The sequence below is a fragment of the Stylophora pistillata genome, chromosome 9, assembly GCF_964205215.1.
Source record: "Stylophora pistillata chromosome 9, jaStyPist1.2, whole genome shotgun sequence".
NCBI classification, from domain to species: domain Eukaryota; kingdom Metazoa; phylum Cnidaria; class Anthozoa; order Scleractinia; family Pocilloporidae; genus Stylophora; species Stylophora pistillata.
The window spans coordinates 20,480,073-20,500,784 of NC_142527.1; the positions used below are offsets into that span (position 1 = coordinate 20,480,073).

The 20,712-nt window shown below is 38.1% G+C and overlaps 1 protein-coding gene across 7 annotated transcripts; it reads right to left on the reverse strand.

The window, feature by feature from the left end:
- Window positions 1–1,353: 1,353 nt before the first annotated feature.
- On the reverse strand, window positions 1,354–19,308 carry LOC111338817 (fibroblast growth factor 1). Of its 7 annotated transcripts, none has more exons than XM_022945352.2 (5): window positions 18,880–19,308; window positions 11,359–11,440; window positions 8,499–8,781; window positions 3,643–3,746; window positions 1,354–2,830 (listed from the first exon to the last, which is right to left on the reverse strand). In XM_022945352.2, exons 2-5 carry the CDS (start codon window positions 11,368–11,370, stop codon window positions 2,603–2,605), a joined length of 627 nt encoding a protein of 208 aa, XP_022801087.1. In that variant the 5' UTR covers window positions 11,371–11,440; window positions 18,880–19,308; the 3' UTR covers window positions 1,354–2,602. The 7 variants fall into 7 exon arrangements, with proteins under 7 accessions (XP_022801087.1, XP_022801089.1, XP_022801091.1 ...); XM_022945354.2 differs by lacking the exon at window positions 18,880–19,308 and adding an exon at window positions 17,896–18,273; XM_022945356.2 differs by lacking the exon at window positions 18,880–19,308 and adding an exon at window positions 16,588–16,653.
- Between the last annotated feature and the right edge of the window lie 1,404 nt (window positions 19,309–20,712).

Consider the following 20,712-nt stretch of genomic DNA (forward strand, 5'->3'; position numbering starts at 1 on the left):
TCATCGTAAATGATAGTTTTGTTAAATAAACCTACTAAATGTCAACCTGCAAGTAACATAATTGCATGTATCCTCCAACTTCCAAATTGTATGAGTGCATATTAATGCACTCTTGGAACCACGCAAAGAATTTGTGTAAGTTATTGTTTTCTGTGAAAGAAAAGTGGAACAAATTAACTATCATTTCATCCTTGAATTTGATTTCCAGACCATTCTGTTGGCTGATATTTTACCAATAGAATTTGTACAGGTCCTCTAAGGTTCTTGAAGTTCTTCAGAGGCAGTGTTTGCTAATTACTTACAGGAGGGTATAATTTCTTAGTTGGGTTGTTTTGCTATCAGTTTTGATTGCTGTTTGGGTTCAATACTGATTCTGAATTCACTCGGTTTGTTAGCCCGGAAAATAAAGTCTAACAGACCGTTATGTTTATCCCATCGACTTGGAGTTAAGTTTTGATGCTTTTGGTATCGAGTTGCATCGCAAATCAATACTGAGGCTAATACGGTTCCATTCCCTTACCCTGGTTCCACTGGATATAGCGAGTTTTTAAAGATTCGGGTCCCCGAGATGCATTTCGAGTTTGTATTTCTGCTTTGCTTTTCCACCACTAATGAGGTGAATTTTGCAACCTTGTTGGAGAATAGCAGTCATAGATAGCTATTATTATCGTTTTGTGAATATTTCCTCTTACTGTGTCATTGTCAAAGGAGACTACCTTTACTCGTTTTATCTTTTTTTTCAATTTATATATCTTATTAATCAAGCGCGAGGGCCGTACTGGGAGAATATTGGCCCGAGGTCTTGACAGTACGGACCTCGCTACGCTCGGTCCGTACAAAAAAGACCGAGGGCCGATATTCTTCCAGTACGGTCCAAAGCAAGCTTGGTTAATAAGAGATTTATTATACGACTGAAGTTCAAAGGGGTACAAGTGCGGTATCATTCGGGACCATTCGGGACAGTGCCCGGTCCAATACTTAGAGAATATTGACCGGCAATAGAGCATTTTGATTGGTTGATTTTAGTTATTGGCCCTCTGACTGCCCGGGTCGTGTAATAAATAGATGTCTTACACGTCTGTGGGCAGTAATTTTTCATTTGCAGTTGTTTAATGTTGGCGCACTAGAAATAGAAAATCTCGAACTGTACTTACCGCCATTAGCATTCTGACCTTGCGCAAATTGCTGAGTTGATCTAATTCCTTGGAAAACGCCCCTTGTGGCTGATAAAAAACTGGTTATCGTTAGAGAAACATTTTAAATTAGTTTTTGTTCCTCTTTTTTTTCGTTTTAATTTCTTCCTTCCAGTAGGTCCTATTCAGTAAATGAGGACAAGATTGAAGACCAAAAAAATGTTTTTGATGTACTTTTATTTATTACGAAAGTTGTTACAATAATTCGAGAGTGTAATTTTCAAAATAATAATACTCACGTCCTCTCTTATATCGTGGGAATTCAGAGCAGCCTCTGTCGACTCTTTTATATCTCGAAAATTAATGTGAATTGTTTGAAATCGCTTTTTGCAAATGACGCTATGTTTACATCGCTTTATATTTACATCGCGTTATATCTACATCACTTTTTTTTTTCTCTGAGGTAATTTCACACTTCCTCTTCTTTTGTTTGTTATATTTTGAAAAAAATAAATATTCTTTTTCTCCGTATCTGGACTGTGCCAAAGAATGCTCAACTTTGCGTCGATATTTACCAAGAGAATATCTCTCTTGTTTTTACTTATAAGAGAGTTTTTCGTTCATTTTCCTCTGAAAATTTTATTCATTTGTTTCTTAAATAGATGTTTTGACGCCGTAGCAATTGTGCTGCCCACGGAAGAAGAGATGAGAAGTTCAGCGGTGGCCTACATCTGAAGTATGTTGTCTTCCAGTGAAAACATACTTTTTTGTCGAATCTCGTCTACATTTCAGCCGTAAGGGGTGTAACAACTCTCTGTCATCAGTTTTCAAATTCGCCCAAAATGGACACAACATGGTTAAAGTTGAACATTGAAAGAGTGTAGAGCCAGGCGGTTTGCTTTAGCCGTAGACGTTTGTTAAAATAACTGATCTCAAGAGAACGAAGCACTCAAAGCCTCGTTTCTTAGACAATATTTGCAAAAGTCGTTTAAAACACTCCGTGAACGGTACCCAACCAGTTGTCATTGACATAAACCGATACAAACCGGAAATAAGTTTAACGGGCTCATTTTGGACTCAGTTTTTTCAAAGGCGTGCATCAGTTTCTACGCCCCTCATTGGCACCTTCTACTGTCAATCCTCCCGTTATATTTTCCTGTGAGCTGCTACTCGTTTACAACCCAGCCAACCCTCCTCACTTAAACTTTTGATAGTATATCCTGCCCTACAACCTCTTTTTGCTTTCTTGTTATTTCTTACTGTTTTCTTCAATCCTAATTGTGCATTGTGGCTTTTTTTCCTTGTGTGTTTGTTTGTCTGTTTGACGAGCTACAGTAGTTTTCAAGAGTTATCCATTTTCTTTCTTTTTGTCTCGACCAAACACGTTTACGATTTTCGTACGTTTCCATTACCGACATGGATGTCCCTTGAAGCCATGCGGCTTCTCGGTGCTTTTTCTAGTAGCACGATCATCCGCTGCTCCTTCTCTTCTTTTGCGGCACAACCGTAAAGTCCACAGATTTCTGTATCATGGCTGTGTTAGCGCCATGTTTAAGCTTCCCGTTTTTCTTGATAGCGATGTAGAATTCTTGGGTTATGTTTCCAGGGTTCTTTCCGCTATACTTGTATGAAGCATAAGTGTTGAAATAGTTTGCACCTAGCTTCTCTTTAAACAGGCATTCGTCCGATGGTTGAGTCTGAAAAGATGAAAACAAAAACATTATCCTCGGGTAGATCGAGCCAACAATCCAACCAAATAGATATCTAACCATTCAAGGATGCACAGTGTGACCTCGTTTGACTGTAAATCAGCTAGCGAGTCTAATCTGACGTTCATCCATCCGGCCAGCTCGCTTGTTAGTCAACCGACCACTGAGCCAGTCATTACTTCGGTCATCTCTGTGGTGTTTCAATGAGTCAGTCAGTCAGTTAAAACCATCGATCAATTGATCTGTCAGTCTGTCAGTCAATAAAGCAGCACAAGAAGTTTTGAAAGGAGGCATCCCACCCTTAATTAGCCAGTTAGCATAGGGAGTCTCCGAGTTAGTTAATCAGCGTAGAACAAAAAGTCATCAAGCCATAGAAGCGCTCAGACTGTCTGTCAATTCGATTAGTCTTTTAGCTCAGAAGAAATTTTGTGAAATATTTGATGATCGTTAATCGGGTGCGTAATCCAGGCCAACACAAGTCAAGGCATTAACCAAAAAGTAAGGATCATGCTAACGGTTACGGTCGCTAACTTAGCGGGCTCATGAGGCTCTTTTCACTCAAGATAGGGGTTTCTAAAGTTTCGGGAAAATTACACCATAAATTTTTAGCTAAAGAAACAAAATAGACTGGTTAGGGTTCCAGAATCTGCTCCTTTATTCTTTAAATGTCGATTTTAGAATATGACTTCGGGTCCATGCTTGATGGGTACCGGAACGTTTGAGAAAGAGGTCTCTGGTCTATTAGTCCCACTTACGCAATAAAAAAAAAACCTGTTTCAAGAATCTTTAATGACACTTACCATAATGTGACAAACCCCCTCATCGTTCATACAGAGATACGTCTTAGACACCACGCCCTTGAGTCGAACAATACTAGGACCCATCGACTCCATTACGATAAGTGCTGAAATTAGATGGAGATGAATATAAGATAAAGATGATCGTGCTCTTCATAACTTCATTGAGTACTTTCTAAACTTAGAGAACTGCTATTGAGACATCCAAATAAGGTAACTCTTCACTTACGGGGTTTCGAAAAACTTTCTAATTTGATGCAATATAAAGGCTAAATTTCCCATTAACTTCACTTGAGCAACTACGGAAAGGGTGTAGCAAAACGCCCACGCAACAATGACATAGTGCTCCTTTGCAAAAAGCAGGCCGTCTTAGTTACAGCTTGTGGGCTAGTAGCTCGCTGAAACAGTTTCGAAAGCCCCAATATTGGGCTCCATTTTCGATCGTGAGAAGACCCCCTTAAATGAAATCCTTCGAATAGTTGTAACTGAAAAAAAATGCAAATGTGGGTCAACATCAGTCGTCTGTCTGCCATAAAACAAGGTGTGTAGGGCACACGTGAAGCTATGACTGATGACTCATCATCTGCGTTGAGCACTCTCTGACATTCCTAAGCCACGACCAATTAGTCTCGTGGAATCCTCAATGGAATCCCTCGCCGGTGGAATAATCCTAACGAAGTTGTTAAAACTTTTTTGTATCTCTTGAAATACGCTTTCGTGAGCGTTCCTGTTCAATTGGTTAGCTATGGCTTCGTGCATATAGAACAAACCCCCCTACTGAAGTTAAACGGAAGTGGCCTTTACAAGTGGCACAAAGAAGACATGACGCAATTAGTATTGTTGCTTCTCTTATCAATTGGTTTACGAATACAATTAATAGGCTATAAATGCTTAAAGGCCCCTCGTGGGAATCAAATTGAACTCCTCGATTTATTGGATGATCCAATTTCGTTTTGTATCTAACAACAAAAAAGAGCATTTTCCGGGCAAGTTTATTTCAAAAACGTGATTGAAGGACAGACTCTATTGTATCTCTTTCTTTATTGCTTTTGCAACCACGAAACTGTTATCTACCAAGTAAATATAAGATAGCGTGTTTAAAGACCTTCATTTGGTTTATGCGCGAAGTACCTACTTATCGCTAAACAAAGAATTAATATTGGCTATCGTAACACACCGTTTTACAAAAAGATCAGTGTGAGGCTTAATTAACGTTTTTTATACCACGCTGGTTATAAGGAAAGACCTCTTGAAGGTTTTAGTTTTTACATCACGTTTCCGTTAACTAAAGTTACAGCCAAGCCTTAATAAAACGTTCCGAAAGGAAAACCGTGTTGGTTAACCTCGTGTTTCGTACTTCGATCTACGAATCTTTTGAGAAGCCAAATGTTTTGTCATGTGTTTACAACCAGGGGTCAGTAATTTATCAGTCTCTTGATTTGATAGAAGCATCGCAATAGTTACACGCTTCAGAAATGTAAATTAATTTTGAGATAATTTAAGTGGCTAGATACTTTTTTGGAAAACTTTATTGAGAGGTTATTCTGTGCATACCTCCCAGTGAAAATTATCCTTATTTCCTCTCTAAGTGATTAGCCTAAGATAGAAGATCACTTATCGCCAAATTGCGAATTTGGAAACCTGAGGTAGTAGTAATCGTAGATATTTCGAGGCCCCTTGCTAGAATTATCTTCTGAAGAGCTTGAACAAAGTGTTCATAGCTCCTATCAAAAAATATCAGTTCTGCTGAAGCTAAAGATATAATGCCACTACTTACGGCGTTGGAATTTGGTAACCTGACCTAGAAATGATAGAAGTGACTTTAAAGCTTTCTATTTTAAGTCTTTTGTTAAGAGAATTCACAAAAAGTGGCTAATATACCAACCAAAAAGTAGAAACCCCTTCCTTTGTTGCCTGTGTTGAAACAGGAGAGTATACAACGTGCTTTCCTTTCACATGAGGAAATCGCATGGTGACATACACAAGTAAAATCGAGATACGGCAAAGCATTGATCTCGGTTTCATACTAGTGGCTACGAGTTACTTGAGTACTGGTAATGCGAAATAATGGGCATGGCAAAAACTAAACAAGTTATGTTAAAAAAGTTTGTGGAAAAATCTTTTTATGCGAGACTTTGTCCACAAACGAATCATGTCTTGAATTTCATTAATTCATGTAGTTATCGGCCACTTGCTTCAAAAGAAGTGTATCTTTTTTCCTCGTCTTTTCATTTCTTATTATGTCAAAGTTCATAAGATAAATGTAGTTGCAACACAAAGTGTAAGGTTAAGCAAGTACCAAAGAAAGCAAAACGCACACAGCGCCTCGAATAGAAATATTCACTGCGTATTCCTTTTACGAGGAGGACGATATTCGCTGCGAAAGCGATTTTCAGCATTATTTTAAATCTCTCCGCCGATATTGGACCACATATTAAAGATAGTTTCTATAATTTGTAAAGAACCTAACTGAGTCAGTGATAAATATATTTTATGACTATTTATGCATAACATAAATGATTCTCACGGTAAAACGTAGTAGTTTGGAGTCAGATCTTTGTTTGAAGTGAAACATCCAATTCTGTAAGAATGTCACTTTTTTTTCAATTCAACTGATCTTGTTTGGTAATTTTTGGGTTTTCCCTCAGTTTTTATCATGTTGTCTGTAGTTTTTCTCCTCGTTTAAATTAGCTCAGATATTAGACCGGAATTCGAATGTCAACAATTTTGTACCCCTGCTGTCGCTTACTGCTTGGGATTGAACACCGCTCTAAAAATAGCTAGGCTTGTTTGAGCCAACAAGCTGTGAGGTGGGTAAATAAAAATGTAATTGTCACGACGTATATTAATAATTTTGATTGGGAGCCTCTTGTGACTATCACGCAATTAGGGAAAGCTAACTTGCCACAACGGTCTTATATTTGAAAGAACAACCCGTGATAGCATATTGTTAATTTAAATCTCGTTTTCAACTTATCTTTGATATGGGTAACAAGTGTTCTACAAACTTCCCTACAGGATCAGGGCTTATAAAATATATGAAATTCATATATTTCATTGTATCTCAGGATCAGGGCTTATTAGTGTGGATCATATATAATGCAGCGGCCAACTGCCTCTACAGTTAGAATATGACCCTTTGTAGTAGTTTATTTTTTTTTTCCATAGGAACATAGCCTAACTGATAAAAAGAAACACTTGTTTCTCTCAGTTGATGTGATTGATATTATTTTTATTCTCTTTCTTGCGAAATCGCCAGCCTGTGGACGTTTGGCGCGACAAAGCTATCGCGCGTCGCCCTCTTGTCCAAGGACCTACCTTTAAGATGTTCGATAAAGAAGAACTGTGTTTCTTTTTGATTACGCTTTTCAAAACTCCAACCCTAGCGTGAATTGGCGCTTTTCCGGAGAACAACCCGTTTCGAGGGTTCGTTTATTAAAAATATCGAATGCTTTGATTGTGCCTTTCCAAGCGCACTTCCTCTCTCTCTCTCTCAGGCATCTTTCGGGCGCGTTAATTTCATTGATAAACCACTAACGTTGCATTGTTAGTGTTTTACTTCTCCCTATCGCGGGAGGTACAGGCTTCTCTTTTGTTAAAAGAACGCCCACGAATCTCACGGCCTCCGGAAATGAGTAAACAAACAAAACTGCTGTGTTTGTTTGATGGCGCTTCAGTTGAGATGAAAGAGCTAACTTCGCATTCGATAATTCACGGAAGCGAAATAGTCAACGTTCCATTCTCTCTCTCTCTCTCTCTTTTCTTTTTTTTTGCGAGCCGTTTCAGTCACTGCCGATTTTGTATGTTATTTCTGCTTCGATCGCAAGCGTCAGACATCAATTTCACAGACAATTAGTGAAAATTACTCACATGATGGGTAATGGTTTAATTAACGAATGTATTTTACGATAACTGCGGTTCAATTTGTTTCTCTTTAAATAAATGAATTAATAGATGTCATTTTTCAATATGTCAAAGCTCACTAGTTGTGCGATTTGCCCCCTTAAACGACTTTTTAAATTATCTGTCAAGTAACTCGGAATCCATAGTCGTTTACTTCGCCGAGGCTGCATAATTTATTGAGTTACTTCCCAAAGTCTAGTTATGTTTGGCTAACAAGATTACAAGTGTTATCCTAGACTTTCTGCCTTCCGTTGTTTCGCTCGTTTGTAAACCTCTACATCATTTATCCTTTAATCTTGACCTCAATATGAGATAAACTCTTAAACGATAGCCATGAAGACTTCGATGGTTATCATCTACGCACTCCATTCTTGAAATTGGTTAACTTTCAGTGTCTTTTCGAGAAGCCTCTTCTATTGTCATGTTAAGTGGATCAGACTCTAAAGAAATGAGCACCCACACGATCCTTTATCGTTTATTCTTGACAAGGAAAGTGGTTTTACTTTCCGGTAGAAAATGACTGATCGACTTTTTGGGGGTCGTCTACAAATTTTTTCCTCTTCTGCTGTGGTTATATCCACGATATGTGGTCGTTATATTGCAGTGAGTGTTTAGGAATTTGATGACGCTAGACTTCGTTGGCTCTAGCCAAGTAAGGTGGAAAGATGGCACAACTCGATAACTTGTTAACCGCATAATGAAAGTCAAGTTTACACTGAACAAACCTAAACTACTTCGCACCGCTAAGAATCGTCTGGCGATGCGGGGGTTTTGTTTGCTTTCCAGTGTGATAGGCTTAAGAAAACTTACTGTCGTTAAAAGCAAATGTTTTGATCGTGCGTGGAGATAATTAGTATGGAAATCGCAGAACCAAAACATTGCGAGTAATCGAACAAATATTCGCACAAAGGAGCAGGTCTCGCTTTACACGATTTGCCTCATTAATGTGTACCTACTGTTTGGATTGTCGATTCTCCTTGTTCCTCGAAGTCTTCCTGCAGTAGAGATTTTCAGAAAATATCCATTTTTGTTGTAAAGTCGAACCAGCCTTGTGTTTGTGGGTACCTTGAGAATGCCCATTTTGTACACTCTTGTGGTTTTCGGCACTAGTTCCTCTCGCTGGTTTTTTGTTGCTTGAGTCTGCTGCTTAAAATTGTCGTTGCTAGCGTTAACAGCTTGCTGTGACGGCAAGGCCACTGATGAACAAATAAGCAGACAAATGATGGGTGCAAACGTTACCTAGATATATACAGAAAATAGACAAGAGATTATTAAGACTTGTTAATAATTTAAGCAAACTGATAAAAATCGTTATGTTACCACCTTCGCGCGAAAATTGGTGATAAGACTTATAAAACCCTAAAATGTACAGATTGGATTAAAGACAAAAAGAAAGAAAGAGGTCGTTATTTAGGGAACGGCGCTGGAAACCAGAGGACGGTTACGTCTTTTAGTAAAACTTCTTACCATTCTCGTAACCGTCTCCGTCGCGTAGTACTCCTTTCCCATCTACTCGCATTGGAAAATGAGACCACAATTTACGCGTTGGGGATGTCATTATTGTTTTACGACATATCTACGCTTTGGTCTTTTTACGAGAATGCTTTTAATATATTCGATCCGTCACAGCAGAGATTCGATTCATTGTTAACTAGTTTTGTACCCGTTTTGCCACAGTCCAGTCTGATGTGATATTGTTAGCTGCGAATAATTGCTCCAGTGTGCGGTAAGAAAACTGTCTAAAAAACCGATGTCTCATTTGACATGTTGGGCCCATGTGACTGATCCATCTAGCAGCCTAATACTGCCTTATTTGTGGCCAAAGTTTATACAAACGCGGAAAATAGCAAACACTCGTTAAGGCTAAATGTTGGGTGATGAGATGACAGGCATTTGATTCGGATAACTTTTTACGGAACCTTTTGGTTAAAGAAAAGAACGAGCCGTTTGAAATAATTGGAATTCTTTGCTCGTCTTATCTGGTCTTTTTCGGCAAATGAACAAAAGAGCCCTAAGTCACCGAAGAACGTAGAAGTGTATTTAGCGACTTCCGCGGCTTGAGGAGGTGCTCTTTGCACATGTGCGCGTCAGATATTGGAGAATTTTGCTAAATTTCAGGTTGCGTTGATTGTTAATCTTAAGTTATTGGCCGAACACCGAGCGCCCTTACTCTGGAGTAAAATGGAGCCTTTCACTTGGGGAAACAAAAAGAGTGAATTACTGCTATTGATTATAGTATTCTAACTGTTTGCATTTCGCTCAGACGAAAAGCCCCGATAATCTTTTCTGTTCCCCTTAGGAGCTGTGCTCTTTTTGCACACAGAAAGTATTTTTCTGAGTCAGCTCGTAGAAAACAGTCCAAATGAAACTTATTTCTAACTTCCGGGCCGCCCTAATCTCATTGTTTTGAAATTATTAAAGGTATTTTATTCTAAGTGAAAACAGCGGAAGAAGAGAACGAATGCAGGTCCTTGAAAAGTCTTTTATCCACTGAAATTTATGGTTACCTTCCCCTGAATTTGTCAACCTTTCTCCAAAGGAGTGATTTTGTGCACATTTCCGCGGCACTTAAGTGTACTCTTTGTTGATTCAATCATACGAAGTCCTTGATCCTAAACTATGCATAAATTACTAGGCGTCCGTGTTCTGACGAAGGTAATTGCTCTCGAGAGACTGCTAAAAATACCATGTTGTCTCTATGGCAATGACGGCGCAATAAAGTTTGACGAAAGTGACTAGTAGCCTTAGACAGCGATGCGAAGATAGCACGTTTGTTGAAAAGATCAAAGTTTGTGAACAAGCATGAATCCATTGGAAATCTTGATAAAATGACCAGTGTTGTTCTACACCGTATTTTTTTTTTTTTCATCCTAACTGAAAATAGTTTGACTCAGTGGAAACGTTAATTAAGATCACTTAGTCTTTTCACAGGGTTTAATCCAAGTACATTACAAATTATTGAATGTCTAAAATCGCTTCGTGTACTTAAGACTGCTTCGAGTTAATAACGGCTTAGCGCCAGCTATGCTTTTAATTTTGGCTGTAGCTTAGTTTCGTGTGTGCTTTGTTGATAGGAAAGACTGCGGTTAATTCCCAAACTATTCTTGGAATTTTCAAGCCAACCTAGTGAATAATCAACGTTGGTCCACTGTTCCTCCGTTTTATGCCCTATGGCCCAATGAGTAAGAATCCGGCTGATATTTTTGGCTCAGCACAATCAACTCTTACTTGACGGTACAATCGCAAGCATGACGTATTTACTTTGTTTAGGAATTAATTCCTATAGATGAAAGTCATGCATTGGTGAAGCTAATTTCCCTTTCCGTGAGGTTTCGCTTGGCTTAGCCGCCTTCTTTGTCATAAAAACACTTAAAGTTTTGGGCATTTGGTGAGTGAGTGGTTAAATTACGTGCAACCGCACGATAACTTACAAAACACTACGGCTTGACTACGGTTTCTCATGTGCGCATTTAACATTTGAAATGACTTTTTCCACAATTTATGTATTGTCATGCATTACCTTTTCCACGGCTTTATTTTCATGCGATTTTGATTGTCCGGGAGTAGTAGAAACGTGGTTTGGTAGATACACTACGACCGGATGAAATCATTAATTTTCGTAAAAAAAGCAGAGTTGGATCTTCAGTCTTTTCAAGCTGATCCCACCTTAACCAGGGTTTTTGGAATATGTGTTTGATTAAGATTAAGTTCAAAGTAGTACGTGGTACTGTGGTTTTATAATCATAGTGGTGAGCCCGTGTTCAAGCGCGTTATCATTCCGATAAACAAAAGCCGCTCTCTCATTTATTCACTCACCCACTCAAGCATGGTCCAGTCAGGAGCCCTTTAGAAGTTTCCTTCTGCTGTCAGCTTTGTTTTTGTTTTATAACCCTCATCACTGAAAGAAAAACAAGCCAAGAAGACAACAGTTGAGCCACTTTTCTCGAGAGTAATCTGATTATATTATCTTAAGAAAAACACAAATCATCTATGGACCTTAACTCACTTTTCTCAGGTGAACGATGGACAGTTGATTTCGTTTTGTCTTTCAAGTGCATCTTATATATATTGTGATAACGAAGCCGCCAGTTTTTGAAAAAGAAAAATGCGACATTACGCAAAAGTATGTCTGCTGAAACAACAAAACCAAAGTAATTGATAGAGAGAAAGAAAAACAGAGATGGGACGTTCGAACCATTCATCATTTGTAAATCTCGCTAATTAAGTGGCATAAAATTGCTTTTAAAAAAGATTTGAAGAAACATGCGGCAAATGCGATCCGGAAACGTACCCTTTAGCACCTCGTATAATAACATTGCTTTGTACGACCGTCTAGACTCAAACGTTCGCCGCCAAAACACGCGGTCTCTTTGAACGTTTTGTAACGCAAACCCCTGAATTGTGCTTCTTCCTTAGTTGTATTTTGCCCATAGTGGTGTTTGCTTTGTTTTCGATCTTAAAATGGCCGCTTATCACATCATTAGTTTGCTTTGTGACAGCCATCTGCCGCTTGTGAACTGGCTCAGTAACGCTTGGGAAACAAAATGAATTTTTCGTCGGGATAAGTCCTCCATTTGTTGCAGGTCAGAGTGAAGTGTACGTCTTATTGTCGCGAAAGATTTTGTTATTTTGCATACTACTTTGCCCGGCGAACTCCACCTCCACTAACCCTTCCCTTGCAAAAACCGTCTTTGCAGAGAACTAAACGTAGCATCGAAATCGCTTTTGGGTTAGTTAGAATTGTTTAAATTCACGCGCACGTTGGTCAGAAATGATCTATGGTAGCATAAACCAAGGTTGGTTATTTATTCTACAATACGGATGACCAAGATTGCATGCCTCAGATGTAATTTTTTCACAAACTCACTTAGCCTAGAAAAAGTTATAACGAAGAACTAATGTCCGATAAATGACACCAACTAAATTATTTAGTTTAGCATGCAACCATAACTTGTTGCCATGCCGATATCTGAAATAATGACTTGGGGTAAGCTGGTGTTCGAACATTAGTCAGCTGATCAAATTAAGTGTGAGCAATTCAACCTTTAATCAGAATTGTAAATCTACTACTTGCTTGCTTTGGTAGAGATAACTTCTTCTATTGAACGAGAGGTAAGATATCAAAAATTAGGATAAAAACACACATCAGTCACACATTAAATTCTCCGCCTTTTGTTTTTCTTTTAACTATCACACATCGCATGATGCGCGGTTTGCAAATTTCGTGGCTGTGTCATTGAGAGGCTTGGGGCTGCAACTTAAAGTCGTTATGCGAAATTTACCAGTTCCTTTCCGACATTTGCTGAGAAGATGAACTGAATTTAACTCTTGAAATAAAATGACATGCCAAAGCAGAAGTTGTATTGATTGGAATAACAATGCCTTCACCGATAAGTAACTTTGTCATTGATCTTGTCGAGTTACTTCTCTTCTAAAGTTGAGGTCTATATCTGTTTTTCTAACATACTGTATCATCGAGTCGAGAAACAAAAAAACAAAAACAAAAGATAGGAAGAAACGAGTGAAATTGGAAACGAATCTCTGCTGACAAAAGTAGTAGTCCTCTTGTTCGAAGAATTTGAATTAAAAATTGTTTTTTCAAATTTTAGCGCTACTTTTATGGCCAGAGAATAAGATCAAGGTGTTTTCTTTCGTTTTGCACTCTTTTCTGTCATTATATACCGTCAGAGAATCCCTCAAACGGATTATGACGTGTTATCACGCTTACCACTTTATGAAGTCAATGACACAAATTGGTTACTCCGATGAATAGACCTAAGTTACAAACATTATCATTATATCATCGTACTAAAAAGGACAGCATTAATGGAACCATACCATTTAAATGAAATCCGTTACGATGAGCTGGTGATACAAGAAGTTCACGAAAGCCCTATGAAGATAAATTCAGTGAACTTCGTGTAAGCCGAGAGAGGTAAAAGTTGTGGTTTGTGGGGCCATTCGTTAACTCTGAAGTTCATCCGCTGTCGGCCCCTTTACCAGTTACAGCGTGGCGTGTTTCGAACTTATGAAATGATTACAATAAAGGCTCTTCGTTAAACCATTGTTGAACAAATGGGAGACCCAGCATCGGCGGAAACTTTGTTCTACGTCAGAACCCTTTGGCCGATTTTCCGACAATTCTCAGTAACCCTTGCGTTTATGCTAAATCTCCGTGGGTTGGTAGACAACGCGACTGGGCTCCAACGGATTAATCCGAGTCTCTCCACAGAGTGGACCATGCTCAAATGAAAGAAACGGTGCTGTGTAAGCTAATCTGCGACCGGTGAGCTGAAATTAATACAGCAGCGTATAGCAATTGTTTTGAAAACCTCAATCAGGTTTGTCTCGAAATGAAACAACTGAAATTTTGTTGGTGTGATCAACAAATCCACGTGAAAAAGAATTCGAGAGCGCTTTTTGTGATTTGGAAGTTATTTCTAACAATTTACAAAGATTATTCAAAGATTTTGTTACTTGAAAGTTTATAAAAAAAACTATTTCGATATCAGATTTAAATTGGTTCAATTTCACATGTAAATGATCTTGCATGGTGAGACTTAAGATTGCACATAGATCCCAATTCAGCCTGGCTTGAAAAAAAAAAAAAAAAACGTGACGAAGCCTAGGAAGGTTCTGAGCTAGATCTTTAATAAGCTCCCATTTTCAAACATTATATCCATTCATTTCACTACCTCTATAGACTTTAAAAGAGGAAAAAGATGGCCGGTATACGTCCGATACTGCAACAGTAAGAAAGTTCTTTTTATCAGTAGAGTATTCTCACCAAGGAAGGATTATAGAAATGTCTTTATATCAGGTAAAGGAAATACATCACGTATACATCCCATGTCCATTATCAACAATATTATTAAAACAATCCGTAAGCAATGCGCGGTGCCACCTTTAAAACCCAAAGACATTGCCATTGAGAAATGCTATCCTAAAGCTTCCACTTTTTTGTCATTTATCTCACTGCCGTTAAACTTTATTATGTTCTTCTTGATCACTGACAGTATAGCCTCATTCTGTTTGTGGTATCGAGGTGTAATTTGCGTTACTCGCGCACTAAATTGACGTCTCAGTGCTTTGTGGTGAAAAACCATTCTCGTTCCTTTTAAGTCTATACCTTTTCTCTGCATTTACTTCTTACCTCTTAACTGTTTTAAAATTGCAGCTTACTATGCGCCATAAAATATTTAAAGTGCCCATGTTTCGAAATCCATATTTCATAACATGTTTTTTTTTAGCCTTTAATTTTTAAGGTGAAACTGAAGATTTTATTTAGAGGTGTAAATTTACAGAAATCGCAACCCCGAACTCTGAAGCTTTCTTCACGAGTTGGTTGTGGGTTTAGGAGATGGGCTAGAGGCACTTTCATCCCAGAGAGATTTTCTCGGCTTAAGCGCTGAGCAGTTTTACGGTGAGTCACTGTCATTATGATTGGTAAAAAGAAAAAAACACTTGGTTAATAGTCACATTATCTCTGTAAGTAATATGGCTCGCGTGGTATCGGTGCGGCGAATATGATATCATGTTGGGAAGTATCTATATGACCGGCCTTATCTGTTATCGGGAATGGAAATTAAATCGCGTTAGATAGGTATCTCACTCTAGTTGTTTGTTTGTTTCTTTGTTTTGAATTATTTATGTATTATTCTTTGTTTGTTTTTTTTTTTCCATAATTTTTGTTTGAAATACTTTATTAGGCTATTTTGAGTTACTGAATTGCTTTACTTGCAACTGAAAAGATCATCACTCAGACCTGAGAATGAAGTGTAAACGTCCTTAGTTCGCTCTTGAAACCTAACAGCGTAGAATCGCCATCAAGGAACCATTTTGCCCTATTTCAGGTGATCTTGTATGCGACTAGTTCTCGAAAGTTCGATATGCTGGTTGATGTTCTATGTTTGTCTATCTATGTTGACGTTGATATTCTGACGCCATGACCACTACAGCCATATCGTCAAGATGGTGTGCCCTGAACAATACCACAACCGATAAAATCATAAAAAAAAAGTCTGAGCTTACTTTTCACTTGAAGAAGCTCAAAGATTTTCCAAGTACAAAAAACTCGCTGCTCGTGAAGATTTATCGAGAACTGTTATGGGGTAACACCTTATAAGTGTTGAACGGTTTATTTGTGTTTTTCTCGTGTGAGGCAGAGCCATCACAAATGATTAAATATATTGTTTGCGTGGAAACCGATACCAGATCACACGTTTTTTTTTCTTTCTTGTTTTAATCTTTTTTTCTGTAATCTTAGTCGGGCACTTTTTCCGTCTCCATTCTGGACTGCGTTTTAAATAGTGCCCTATCCATTCTGCAAGACTTTTCATTATAATTTGACGCTTAAGATGTAAACCTCGCCGGAGGCTTCTATTCTAAGGGGATTGGCATTACTGGATGTCAACGATGTAGTCATTAGCGCAGTCGATCTGCCATTAATATCTTGTCATCGAAAATTTACCTCTCACGTTAAAAAATGCAAGCTCAAATTCTTGTTACGTAACCTTAAAAGTCAAACTGGACTAAGGTCCCAGTTAATAACAGCAACTCTGAGGTATATATTCGGCACTTTTCTGTCTTGCATAGCAATTTAAAATGTACGACACAAGGTTAATAACTAATGGGTCTGTCTTGGATCGATGTCTGTAATTATATTGAGTGAATAGTATCTTAAACGAGATTCATGACGGTTCGTTCATCCAGAAAAATTTTGCTTAGATTTTTCTTGTTTTCGTTTCCACTCTAAAAATATCCGCGACAAACTTGATTACCTTGTTTACTTTTAGATTAGATTTATCTATTTTGGTGTTTAATCTCCCACGCCAAACCGAAAATTATGTGACCTTCCCCAAGGTAATTTGGCAGCTCACAATAAATTCGAAATATCACGCGGAAGAATTTTTGGACACTGTCGAACATTGTATTATTAAATCGAAATTTCTGTGGAAAGAGTAAGCTCGAAATTTACGATGAGTGACAAATCACTTAGAAACTGTAAACGTTTAGAGACGTTATTAATCAGGAGTTACTATTTACCTGGATAACAGAATTATGCTTGCATGCATCTCACCCATGTAGCATCTCACTGGTATCGCGAAGGTCACGGGTTAGGATCCCGAAGAAGCCACGAATGTTTTCTCTAGGCTTCTCGCATTTGATCGTTGCTTATATTGAAACATCTGCTTTTGAGAGCAACTTGTTTATTCATGATGACTTGTGCAATTATTCAAAGTTCAAAAAGTGCTGCTACAGCTTAAAAATTATTTCAAATAGTTAAACTGAACAGTGTCATCGCGATGTTTCCCCCCAAGAAGTTGTGATGTCGTCTGCATGAGCAAGAAGTAGACATGTAACACAAACGTCATCAAAATGTGTAGAAATTACCAGTTGAAAAAAAAAACTGATAATTAAGCAGATTGATAAAGAAACTTTAAGATTGATCGATTAAACAGTTCCTATGCCGAAAACGTATTTAGTTAGAGTGCGATCTTTACTTCGGCAGCCGACCAAAGCGCTAATGGTGGACCAACATTGGCAAACCGAGTTACAAGGGAATTTTTTTACGTGGGCGTTCTTGGGGGCGGGGACTGAAGAGACATACACACAGGTAAAGCTAGATAATTGAGCTTGAGCTCACGTGAGGGAATCTTAACAATTTTAAAAGTATTAAGTGTTTTCTTTAGGCTCACAGACAAACGACACTTAAGGTTGGTTCCTTGGCGTTAAGAAATGTATCTATCGATGTTTGCCTCGAGCGAAACTGGGCTACGACTTCGAAGCTATTGCAGCGATTTTTATGGAATAAACTGAAAGTTAAGTTCCGTTTTTTTGCTGCAGAGAGCTCTTTAAGCGACGATATCTCGACTTCAGGATTGTTGGTGATGATTTTGCGGTTAGAAATCACAGTGCATTAGGAATGACGAAACATATAACAAGGCTGTTTACAACTCAGCCACCTTGATTCTCGCGCCGTCTTGTCTTGAGGGCGGGCGCCGTCATCGTTGATTGTCCTATTTCCTGTGTAGTGACGTCTAGCTATTAACAGATCTCTTAAATAATAAAATGTCTCATTCTCAAGTGAAGGGCTTTATGGAGCGTGTAATATCAAACATGTCTACGCAGCACTTTGACAACATTTCTTCGTTTCACTGTGCGGATCTCGGTTTCTATATAAGCGCTGTCTTAGAGCGTAATAGGAAAGGGATTGTTTTTAACAATACGTAACACAATGATATAGATGGAAATCTTGACTCTTTTAAGTAGATTTACAAAAGCGGTTAATTTGCCATATCATTTTAACAACTCAAGCGAAGAAACATGTAGATTCACCAGATGTTCACTTACCCGAGACGAAAGTCGTTGAGCTGTTTCACCAAAACACATTTTTCGTTTGAATACTCGCTGTTTTCAGTTTTACTTGTTATTCTCTACTCGAAGGTCAGAGAATCGAATTATCATCGTGTATGGCTCTTTTGAATCTGTGCCACTGTTGTTTTGAAATTAAATGAATGCGTAGAAACCGGCCGGCAGCCAGTCCAGTCGCCCAGCACTTAATGCTACCGTGCCAACCTTGTTTTTCTCGTGATAATTTTTGTTTGTCATATTTGCTGGCTGTTTTGAACTTGATCAATCTCAGCTGTTAACGTCAAGTAGCATTTGTTAGAGAAACTACTCACAATATCGAGTAGTCTCTATTCCCAGCTTACTCTTTTATAACTTCATTCTCGATCATGATGTCACCATTACTAAGCAGCGTATTTCATGTCTGGACTCGTATAATTTTCTTCATAATTTATTATGTATTGTTACATTTCTTCTTTGCGACCCGACCTGGTCACAAGACGATTGATTTAACAAGTAAGAAGAATTCCTTCTGTTGTGCCTTTTTGAATTTGTTTGTATTTTATTTTTCATACTTGAATCGTGGCCAAAATTCTGTTAAAATTCCTTAAAACCATCCAATTTTTTTTTTACATGATTGTAACAATGGAAACGTGATTTTAAGGGACTATGCAATCCTCTTTTCTCTCAGAGGTAGTTTCTAGAAGCACGGCATTTCAAAGCTTCTTTGCAATACGTTTCTTATTTATCGAGCTTAATGGTTTGGATAGATCCAAAATACAAAATAAGTTGTTTAGCTTAAAATGGGTGACCTATTTATAATAAGTTCTAAATTACGTCATAATGGAGGTAAGAGTAGTCGAAATTGCTCCAAGGAGAGAAAATAATTTAAGTTTTAAGTTAAAACCCATCAAAATTTCACCTGTTACAATTAATATTCGCATCATGTGATGTTTAAGTGTGTATGTCAAACGCGAAACGACTTACATTAGAATTAACCTTGGCTGGGCAGTCGGTTGACATCCACGTAACTAGATTTACTCCACGGCGCACAGCACGGAGAACTGACCTTAACAACTTCGTAGTAAATGAAGTGATGTAATGTTTACGTGGTGCTGCAACTCAGCGTATTTATGGAGGATTCTTCAAACAACGATTACGAATATAAGTGTCTAAAGGATGACCTTAATTTCCGTTTATCTCGTTATGGTTAATTTTCCTCATTCCGGACGTACCGTAAATCTTCACGGGGCACGAGAAAATAAAGATGCTGTCCAGCGTAGTCAGCAATCGAGATGTTTTTCCTATACTCCCAGGGATATTTGCAGTTCAAACCATGGTTAGGTCACTCGATTTGTCACCATGTCTAAGCTACAATCTTTTGGCTGCAACTAGGAGCCCATAAATTGTATACTGGGCAGGCTAAAAGAATCTGGGCTTGCAGCTCTCTAGAACTAAACATTTGATGTAAATGTTCTTGAAAACTCGTGCACCTTTCCACAACCATTGTGTTGACATTCTTTCAAGCCACAAGGCACATTCTTGTTAAAAATATGGAAATTTATTGTTGCAACTAAAGTGATTTAAAATAGAGGTCGTTGCGCTCTCAATCTGAGAATCTATCCAGTTGAAGACTTTTGCTACTATGTTTGCAAACATCGTTCTTTATCATGCCATATCTTCTTTAGAAAGGCCTCATAAACATTCTTTCTTCATTTGTTGGATGGTGCGATGGATATGGCATCTTCTGCACGCCAAGTCGATTAGCACTTATCCGAGATTAGTCAATTATTGAAGTGTAAAATAGTTTGATTTTTCTTTTATTATTGTTATTTTCCCCATCTGTATTGCGTGACAAAAGTAAAATAAGACTGCTGGACAAACGACAGAGACGGACGTTGAAAACTGGCGTGTAACTGCGAGACATTTCTGCGTTAGCCTTCGAGTACCCCATTCCCAGGCAATGACGTGTAATCGCCTACAAAATGTGTGGGATTTTTTTAAAATTCTGGAAAGTCCTTTTTATTCCAAATGTCGCTATAAATCAGCCAATTAATAATAGGCTGAACCAGAATCTCATTTAATAGTTGGGCTGAATTAAGTAAATCCGGAGTTTTCAATGATGCTGTAGCTGAGTAAAAAGGCAGCTTGATTGACTCTAGTAAGTTCATTGTTACACCTGTCAAAAAATTACCTTTTTCACGAAAGACTTCAAAATACTGATTAAGCGAAGAAAGAAATTCAAATTGGCAAAAATGCTCTATGAAGGAAAAAGGTGACTGGGTATGCAAACAATTAAATAGGATTGCATTTAACGGACTTGAAATCTGTGGCAAAATTTTTGCACGAAATCAATAAACCCTGACGTAGCATTTTAAGTTGTTTTGACTGGAACATTCAAGTGGCAGTTCTGCTAACTCAGTCGTGCGTATTGTCACTCTCTAGTACCCTCTGTTTGACAGAGGAGTCAAGTGACGATGTTTGAGTCATTTTCATCCTCGAACAAAAATGATACTTAAGTTTGCTCAGCTAGATATATAGCCACCAAAGTGGTAATTAAAATAACACATTTTAAAAGAATGTCCAAAGGAAAAAAATCTTAATTAACATGAATTGAAAATAACAAACTTAGCTGATAAATAGCTGAAGAATGATTATATCTACACGATAGAAAATTGATTAGCCCGGGAAGACGGTAGTAAAGTGCAACCAAGGTGGAACAAGGATGGCCTTTAATAGGATGTGAAAGATTGCTTGAGATCCCAGCTGAACAAACTCGAAAATCTGTGAGTTTGTTTTGTTTTTTATTGCTGACTAACC